This window comes from Pygocentrus nattereri, chromosome 19, assembly GCF_015220715.1.
Source record: "Pygocentrus nattereri isolate fPygNat1 chromosome 19, fPygNat1.pri, whole genome shotgun sequence".
In the NCBI taxonomy this organism is placed as follows: Eukaryota; Metazoa; Chordata; class Actinopteri; order Characiformes; family Serrasalmidae; genus Pygocentrus; species Pygocentrus nattereri.
The window spans coordinates 37,768,099-37,778,098 of NC_051229.1; the positions used below are offsets into that span (position 1 = coordinate 37,768,099).

Consider the following 10,000-nt stretch of genomic DNA (forward strand, 5'->3'; position numbering starts at 1 on the left):
CGGGTACAATCCGAACAAGAAGTCAGCCTCAGCCTCCTGAACGAACTGCCTCCATCCTCGGCCCCTCGGAACTCACCGTGGTTGAGGAGCGCGGTCCTGAATCGGTTGTTGGCGGACGAATTTTCCATGTCCGTGTTTTTTAGCTCCTCTCCTTTGTAGGTTAGTGATATCCCGCTGTTTGAGCGTTATGGCGACCAGCACCGGGACGCCTTCAGCCTCCTGCTCGCCGTATGCGGGGTTTTGATGCTGAATGAGGGCGCGCGGGCTCGGGAGCGCGCTTTAAACGCAGCTCCGCGAGCCATTGGCCGCGCGCGGTGGCGTCACGCGCCCCGCCCGCCTCCGCAGCCGAGACGAAAACAAACCGCACATGGAGGCGCGCGCAGTGGGCGGAGAGTGTGTTTACTGTTAAAGGGAAATGCCACCGAATTTTCCAAAATACCTGCATAGTTAAACGGCTAAGAGGCAAACAGCGTCGTTCAGAGCGGTCTGGTGTGAAACGCTCTGTTCTAGAGAAACTTAACAAGTCAGAACTGTTCACAGCGGTGGTGATAGGAACCAGACGTCCACCTCTAAAAGCTCCTTCACAGAAAGTTCCTACATGAAATGGTTCTGTTTTTTTTACATAGTATAAGAAACTCGGCTGCACTTTACACTGTGTGAACATTTCATGGACAATGGACCAACAGAAATGCTCGGAATAAAATCTCTTTACTTTATTAACTTACAAAACAAAGCACATGCATAAACATACAGGCTCTGCTAGCACTGAGTCTCATCTAATCTCTAAATGTGTTCAGATATTCTCTATGTGCGTTTCCTGACACTCAGAAGTGTTTAATCAAATGATGTTCTGGTTTAAACATGTAAGACGTCCATTTGCTAATCAAAACAGCTCTAAATCAAATTTAGTGTGAACGACTTCCAACTGACTGGCGACCTGTCCAGGGTGTATCCTGCCTTCCGCCCGAAGACTGCTGGGATAGGCTCCAGCTCCCCCCCGCGACCCTGACGGAGAAGCGGCTTAGAAAATGGATGGATGGATGGATGGACTTCCAACTGAACCCAACAGAAAGTCAATAGAACTATTTAGAACTATACACTATATTGCCAAAGGTTTTCACTCACCCATCCAAATCACTGAATTCAGGTGTTACAGTCACTTCCATGGCCACAGGTGTGTAAAGCCGAGCCCCTAGGCCTGCAGACTGCTTCTACAGACATTAGTGAAAGAATGGGTCACTCTCAGGAGCTCAGTGAATTCCAGCGTGGTGCCGTGATCGGACGCCACCTGTGCAGCAAGTCCAGTCGTGAAATTTCCTCACTACTAAATATTCCACAGTCCACTGTCAGTGGGATTATAACAAAGTGGAAGCGATTGGGAACGACAGCAGCTCAGCCACGAAGTGGTCGGCCACGTAAAATGACAGAGCGGTCAGCGGATGCTGAGGGGCATAGTGCGCAGAGGTCAGCAACTTTCTGTAGAGTCAATCACTACAGACCTCCAAACTTCATGTGGCCTTCAGATCAGCTCAAGAACAGCGTAGAGAGCTTCATGGAATGGGTTTCCATGGCCGAGCAGCTGCATCCAAGCCTTACATCACCAAGTGCAATGCAAAGCGTGGAATGCAGTGGTGTAAAGCGCCGCCACTGGACTCTAGAGCAGTGGAGACGAGTTCTCTGGAGTGACCAATCACGCTTCTCTGTCTGACAATCTGATGGACGAGTCTGGGTTTGGCGGTTGCCCGGAGAACGGTACTTGTCTGACTGCATTGTGCCAAGTGTAAAGTTTGGTGGAGGGGGGATCATGGTGTGGGGGTGTTTTTCAGGAGTTGGGCTCGGCCCCTTAGTTCCAGTGAAAGGAACTCTTAAAGCTTCAGCACCAAGAGATTTTGGACAATTTCATGCTCCCAACTTTGTGGGAATAGTTTGGGGACGGCCCCTTCCTGTTCCAACATGACTGTGCACCAGTGCACAAAGCAGGTCCATAAAGACGTGGATGAGCCAGTTTGGTGTGGAAGAACTTGACTGGCCTGCACAGAGTCCTGACCTCAACCCCATAGAACACCTTTGGGATGAATTAGAGCGGAGCCTGTGAGCCAGGCCTTCTCGTCCAACATCACTGTCTGACCTCACAAATGTGCTTCTGGAAGAAAAATGTGCTTCTTTGACTTGTAACAACAGCAGAACCCTTTTGGTGGTATATAGAATCAATTCTCCCTTTCCAAGCGTGTAGTCGGACCTATGGTGGCTGCCAGGTTTTCTCTTTTTTGATGGAGTGGATTCGTTCACCTTTTCAGGTGTTAAATAATCCATTTGAACATCCATTTGTTAAAATTTTGGTTGTCAAACTTAACACAACACAAATAATCAGCAGCACGAGCAGCAACCTCTGATTTTTCTTCTTTCTACATCTTCCTGCCGGAGCTACAGCGCCACCAAATTCAATCGTGAAAGGCGCCCTCTAGGGCTAGAGTGCATTCTGGGCTACTGCAGAAACATGGAGGCGCAACACGGTGGCCTCTGTTAAAGAGCAGCTGCTTCCTATGTAGATATGAAAGGCTCAGTCTAAAAAATAAAATCACAACAATTTACAGTTACAACTGATTATACACTAAAGTAAACAGTTTTGTTTACTATATTCCATTTATACTTATAGTTTACCCTAAATCTTACACACCGTACCTTTAAAAAAGATTTCCAGGCTGAGACACTCCTTATAACTTCAGAGTGAGTGGGCGGGGTTAAACTGCTGTAGGTGGATATACACTCACCGGCCACTTTATTAGGTCCACCTTGCTAGTAAAAGGCTGGACTCCCTTTTGACTTCAGAACTGTCTTAATTCTTCGTGCCAGACTTTCAACAAGGTGTTGGAAACGTTCCTCAGAGATTCTGGTTGGTTATTTGAGTTCCTGTTGTCTTTCTATCATCTGGAACCAGTCTGCCCATTCTCCTCTGACCTCTCACATCAACAAGGCATTTTCATCCACACAACTGACCGCTCACTGGATGTTTCCTCTTTTTCGGACCGTTCTCTGTAAACCCTAGAGATGGTTGAGCGTGAAAATCCCAGCAGATCAGCAGTTTCTGAAATACTCAGACCAGCCCGTCTGGCACCAACAGCCACGCCACGTTCAAAGCCCCTTAAATCCCCTTTCTTCCCCGTTCTGATGCTCAGCCTGCACTTCAGCAAGTTGTCTTGACCACCTCTACAGGCCTAAATGCACTGAGTTGCGGCCGTGTGATTGGCTGATTAGCTATTTGTGTTAACAAGCAACTGAACCTGTACCTAATAAAGTGGCCGGTGAGTGTATGTAAATGTGTTGGCCTTTGGTGACATCACAACGGCAATGAATTCACTGAAGTGAGAACAGGTTTATCCTGAAATGGGACCTTTAAATACATTATACGGTTTTCTTGTTTATCTTTTTTGGCCACGTTTGACCTTGAGCTTCCCTGAAGCTGATCCAGAACCAAAAACCCATGCAAGCCAGTTGTGAAAATAAAGTACAATAAAAACACCAACGCAGACATGATCTGTTAAGGAGCGGCAGTTTTATTCCAGCTGCAATCAAATATAGTCGACTCCTTGGATTCTCAAATTTTTCACGGCCAGAATTTAAAGTGCAGAATCGGTTTTGTTTTGTTTTTTTTTCACAGCTTGTGTAAAAATAATTAAATTAAAAGAACAAATCAAAAAAACTAAATACCAAACTGGACAGCGGAGATATGGAAGAACACGGTATATAAATATAGAGAACAAGAGGAACTCTCATTTCAACAGATCAGCAATGATATAAAATCAATCCATCACTTTTACGATAAAAAAAAACAAAAAAAATCATTTCAAAATGCACTACAAGTCGTTGGCAAGGCTAGCTTAAAACAAAGGCACAGCAATATTCAGAGGTAAAAATGATCCTTTGCAAAGAGGGACTGCTGCAGCATTCGCACATAAAGTAGCTCACGAGGTCGTCATGCGTGCGATTGTTTGTCTGTCGACAGAAAAGGTGAAAACACACCCGGGATACATGCGCATATACTGGTTCACATTGAAATGTACACTGTAGCGTAGAGCCATCCTGCGTGGCCACCATGCGCACCGAGACTCAAACACGGCGTGGAAAACTAACATCCAGCTCTTTCTCCTACACAACGATCTGGACGATCAGCGACATTAAGTGCTCTTTTAATGTAGGCTAATGAGTGTTAAATGAACGTGACACGGTACGATGAAGCAGTCGTTACGAACTTCTTTCACAAAGGATCTTTCTTTAGGCAGCAGACAGGCCTCGGGCCTCTGACCCCTGCGTAGCAAACCTGGAGAAAATGCTGAGAAGTGGAGCGTTTCGTGTTTAAGTGCTGAAATAAGAAACTGAAAAACGTTGCTGAAACTGCCGCCATCCGTGGAAAAGAAAGATGAGCGAAAGGCCCACTTTATGGAAAAAAAGACAAGTGGTGTCACTGTAATTAGGCTTTCTGGGACTTTTCAGTTTGTTGTGAAATGTCTGAGGTGAAGAGATTAAAAAGGAAAGCTATGAAATTGCGTAGCATTTTGAAACGGTGTTAAAACCAGGGCTGCCAATGCGTTAAAAGCATCCGTCACGGCGCAGATACTCCGCTAGAATCCACAACTGTAGCCCTGTTCATTTTAAATGGCTTGTACACAAAACAGCGATTGCAATTAACTGCACAACATAACGTGTGTAATCACAACTAACCACAAAAATGCGATTAATCATGGTTGACTACATAAAATAACATGATGACTATGCAAATAATGCGGCTAATCCGAGATTATTAATCGCAATCAATTTGGTCATCTACAACACAAAATAATCAAAGGATTAATCGCGATTAACTACACAAAGTAATGCGATTAATTGCAATTAACTGCACAACATAATGTGTGTAATCACAACTAACCACAAAAATGCGATTAATCATGGTTGACTACACAAAATATTAGGATTACTCTGCAAATAATGTGACGAATCGAGATTATTAATCGCAATCAATTTGGGTAAGTAATCAAATGATTAATCACAATTAACTACACAAAGAAATGCGATTAATCACTATTACCTACACAAAATGTGCGTAATAAAAATGAACTACAAATAGGTCATTAATCATAACTGACTACACAAAATAATGTGATTGCACAAATGGTGCGATTAATCAAGATTAACACCACAGAGCAATACAATTAATTTAAATTTGCTACTCAAAACGTGATTAATTGTAATCGAAAATAAAAAATAATGCAAATAATCACAGTGAACTGTCCAAAATTATGTAATCAACCATAATGAACTACACAAAGTAATGTGATTAATTGTGATTTAACCACTCAAAATAATGTGTGTAATCACAACTAACCACAAAATGTGATTAATCGAGAATAACAACACAAAGCAATGCAATTAATGGAAACAGCTACTCAAAACGATTCGATTAATCGCAATCAACAACGCAAAAATTGCGATTAATCATGATTAACTGCAAAAACAATGTAAACAGCCACAATTAACTACAAAATAATGTGATCAATTGTGATTATCTACACAAAATAACGCGATTAATCTCGGTTGGTTGTTTTAATCGTTTGACAGCCCTAGTAGGAACAGTTTTAAAAACGGGTGACCTGGGAGAAAATGTTTGGGAACTTTGTGAAGGTGATCCTTCCCGCACACTTCAGCTAACGTCAATGCGATGCTTCTTCCTGACTGGGAAAAATATGGCTTTCATAAGTTCCATCGAAAACAGCGCTGAGCTCCCGGCGGATAAACCTGGAGGACCTAAAAACATGCATCTGCATCTCCCTTCAGACGTGCAGCAAGCAGAATGTGGGAGAAGGTTCAAGTTTTCAGTTTTTTAGTGTAAACGCTGAGAAAAAAGAAGGGAGACAGAGTGATAGAGGACAAACAATGATGGACCAAACAGCGGCTAAAGCTCGGCCGCCCCCTTGGATGCTGGGTTTTAGGCCCTTCACGCTCGGTTTGCTACTCAGAAGAGAGGTTTTTTCCCCGAGGACTAACTTTTCACGAAAGGCTCCATCAGTGACTTGCATTTGTATAAGAATCGGCGCAGCATCCGTTTCTACGTAACCGAGAAGAAAAAAAAGTGGCAGCCACTTTTTTTTTTTTTTTTATCATTTAGTGCAAATAAAAACAATCATTTGAAGGTCTATACAAAAAAGATTACAGTGGTTCTATACAAAGAAAAAGAGATGCTGTGTCTTTTTTTTTCTTCTTCGTTTCTTTGTGTTTGTTTTGGCCCGTGACCGCGATCTGTACACATGCTTTCCTGACAGTCCTGCTTTGTGTGATTATTTCCAGAAAAACTGTGTTTATGCTCGGTTACAGGGAACTAACACCTAGCCAAGACACCATCCTCTACAGGAGAGGATAGAGAGAGAGAGAGAGAGAGAGAGAGAGAGAGACAGGGAGAAAGCTGAGTACACAGACATATTTACAGCCAGCAGCTTTGTGTAAACAGGACGTCTCCCATAGAGAGCTGCACACAATAGTGAGATACAGGCAGACATCAGTGAGGTGGCTTTTGGGCTTAGGCTTCATCGTTTAAAGGGCTACTTGTGTGGTTTTTCAACCTGATCTCTATCAGCTGCGTCTTTAGTGTACGGTCCATTACCACAGACCGTAAATTCAACATGTTTCTCTGAACTCAGAAAAGACCAAAAACCCCACTGACTTAAAACGTGCTTAGTAGGAACCAATGGGCAGGTGCTTCAGTTTCCCTGTCCAGTTCTGCATGGAAATTACTGTCTGTAGTAAATCGACTGTGCTCTACAAATTAGGCCGAGAGATATGCTGAAGTATTCCTTTAACGTTTCTCTACGGGGCAGGAACTGTGAAAACTGACCTCATCCTACTACCCAAAAAAGCTGATCCTAGATCAGAATATATGCTCTGATTTTCAGTGTGTGAGATGTAAACCGAGTCATTCAGAGCGGTTTGGTGTGAAGCGGTTCAGATGTCTTTACAATGGTGGTGATAGGAACCAGGGGTGGCCATGACTACAACACAGATTACTATCCAGTGAACCTACACGAGTCTTCTGAGTTTATATGGAACGTTGACGAAAATAGTGGAAAATACGGACAAATAAACTTTCTTCAGGGACTTTTTTGCCTCACAACACCCTGCATGTGCCCTTCCACCATGAACGGATTTGTCTCATGTAGGAACTTTCTGTGAGGGAGCTTTTAGAGGTGGACGCAGGCTCCTATCACCACCCCTGTGAACAGTTCTGACTCTCCAGAAAGGACCGTTTTTGGTTAACCACACTTTGGCTTGGTTTACATCTCAACACCTTGCCTTTCAGTTTCCTTCTTTTTTCTACAACTGTGCTGATGATCTGATCTGTTCTCTATTCATGTGGTGATTATATAAACATGTGAATCGGGTAAATTCAATACCCCTTTTTTTGAAACTCGGCACAGCATTTCTCTGACAGCAATCAGAATGCTAAAGATTTCAATATTACAGTGACTTTGTAACAGACAGTCTATACAGAACAGGTTACGATAAACAGCAGACCTGCAGCAGACCTCCAAACTTCTGTAGTTGGCAACATCATCAGATTTTTGTTTTCAAAATTTTGAATAAAAACAACTTTTTTACATTGTGTGAAAACCTCAGGATTAACGGACCAGCAGAAACGATCCAAAATTATTCAGACATGATCCAAAATTATTTAGAAATCATCCAAAATGATTTTATATACAGGGTGATTCGAAAAGATTCATCCAATTTCAAAGCTCCATATTTTCACAACTGTGAGGCGTCTAGGAACCAATCACAATCCACTTGTAAGAGGGGGTCAGAGTTTCTGACTGGCTCCCTTTAGTCTGAGAGGAGATGAGACCCCTGAGCAGAAAGTGTTCTGCGTTCACTTCAATAAGAGTGAATCAGTCATAACTGTGCAGCGCGAGGAGCCGTGAGTGCAGCGACACCAGACATGCTCAATCCAGTATGGGATGAGTTTGACGGTGGCATTGATGTCCGTACAGTTGGAGGAGGTTCAGACTGAGACTTTGTACAATTACATAATAAACTTTATGCTCATTTAAGCCATTTACAGTTCACTGCATTGATCTGTAATGATTTACAAGTGAAATGAATCATTTTGAAATTGGATGAATCTTTTTTAATCACCCTGAATTTTTACATTTTAAATAGACTCCTTAAATGGCCAAGGCCACTGGGGGACCCACAGTTTTATACACACTTCTATAGCTCAGCCAGTTTGCACTGAAGTCCCCATAGTTACTTAATAATACTAATAATTAGTATTTAATAAGGAGTTATTAATGTGTTTTCATTCTTCAGTAAAGTTACTGAAGTGAAGTTGGAGCCACAAAGTTTTGTTCAGAGAGTGTTGATATACTAACAACAACCTCCAAATGAGAAATATTATATATATTGACTAGATTAAAGAATATTTCACTTACTAAGACATCCTCATAAGGATGCAGTCACTTTTGTAAACGGCTTAGACCCAATTATTTGCAGAAATATTTATTTTTCGACAGGCTCATAAGGATCCAGTCACTTTTGAGGAAAGGAACAAATGTATCCACTTTGGAATATTTCCATTGACATTCCCCATAGAAATAAATGGCTTAGACCTGGATTTCCTTATATGGGCATGGTGCCGACTACAGAGGTCTGCTGGGCCGCGATTACCGAACTGTGAGATACTCAAGAACATTTCAGTGTGTCGTTATACTGCTGCCTCCTGCAGGGACAGTAAATAAAGTAACTTTTAGAGTAAAGCAAACACTCAGAAAATGCAGAGATCCTGCACATTTCACACCTACTGTATCTCTCAGGACCTTAGCACAAAAAAGGAAGTCTCTCAGGTCATGTAAGCTGGACTAGTCCTTCACTTTCAACATGTAGCCCAATTAAAAATATGGCAATGTCATAACTGTATACAAAATAATGTCTGTACATATACAATATCTAAAACATTTACAATATGTCACATCATTTGCTATTTACACATCATTTTGGGCCTCACCTCAAGCGCACAGACAGACAGTTATGAATGTAAAAGAGTAAAATGTACCAAACTCTGACGAGCGTACCTCAAGGACACAACGTTGGTGACGCTACACGGATCGAGAGACGAAAACGGGACGAAGGGGTCGGTTTTGACCCATAATCAGTGCCACTTTGTTGAGGGTAAAAGAACAAGCAGGGCAAGGAAAAATGGAGTATCTACAAACATGCACTACTTTTCCCCCCCTATATTGCATTTGTACACAACAGCGCCCCCTTTAAAACACCCCCTTTACCATTTTGAAGCCACACAATTCAGCAGTACATCAGATCAATGTGAAATCGAGCTAGGCTGAGGAAACATCTGTAAACATCTCACACACAAAAAAACTCCAGGCTCTGAAATCGCCTTTAGACCGAGAACGTTGATGGAAAGTAGATGGAAAGTAGCTGACATCAATAATCCTCCACTGGGTCCAGTTCAAGTCACAATGCACACAATGGAAGATCCCAAGAGCAGTGGTCAAACACTGAAGAGGCTAAAGCGATGGTGGAGGAATGATGTCCTGGCTTCCAGGAGAAGGTGATGGGGTACTTCGCTTAAAACAAGCCCCTCTGAATCCACCGCGGGGGGCAGCAAAAACTTCTTCTGAACCTCCTGTCATGGGCAGAACCTTGCAGCAGGCCTGTGCACCATGGCCCAGTGCCACTGCCCAAAAACCCTTCCACCTTCAGCCAGCAGGGTCTAAACAAAAACACCATCTGCTCCAACCCTGACCAGCTACTCGGGCTGCTCTTGGTGAGTGGGCAACCTGTTCTCGCTGGGCGGGTGCTTCTGCCAGAAATCTCGGTGAACCTGCTCCAATTCCGAGACCAGAGGGAGCCGCATCTCCAAGTGCATCTTCAGGTTCTCTAGCCATTCCTCGAGCTTGGCGAAAGCAGGCCTGGCAGAGAAAAGTGCAGTCAGTACCTC

At 43.1% G+C, this 10,000-nt stretch overlaps 2 protein-coding genes across 7 annotated transcripts in view; both read right to left on the reverse strand.

Annotated features, from left to right (window-relative positions):
• Window positions 1-238, reverse strand: part of sept4b (septin 4b) — a 105,245-nt gene extending 105,007 nt beyond the window's left edge. For both annotated transcript variants that reach the window (XM_037530944.1, XM_037530942.1), the window contains exon 1: window positions 77-238. In XM_037530944.1, the coding sequence (XP_037386841.1) occupies window positions 77-128 (52 nt within the window). In that variant the 5' untranslated portion in view covers window positions 129-238. The remainder of the gene's footprint in view (window positions 1-76) is intronic.
• A 3,293-nt stretch (window positions 239-3,531) lies between these two features.
• The window catches only part of limk1a (LIM domain kinase 1a), a 110,352-nt gene continuing 103,883 nt past the window's right edge, over window positions 3,532-10,000 (reverse strand). For all 5 annotated transcript variants that reach the window (XM_017691903.2, XM_017691901.2, XM_017691905.2 and 2 more), the window contains one exon: window positions 3,532-9,971. In XM_017691903.2, the coding sequence (XP_017547392.1) occupies window positions 9,809-9,971 (163 nt within the window). In that variant the 3' untranslated portion in view covers window positions 3,532-9,808. The remainder of the gene's footprint in view (window positions 9,972-10,000) is intronic.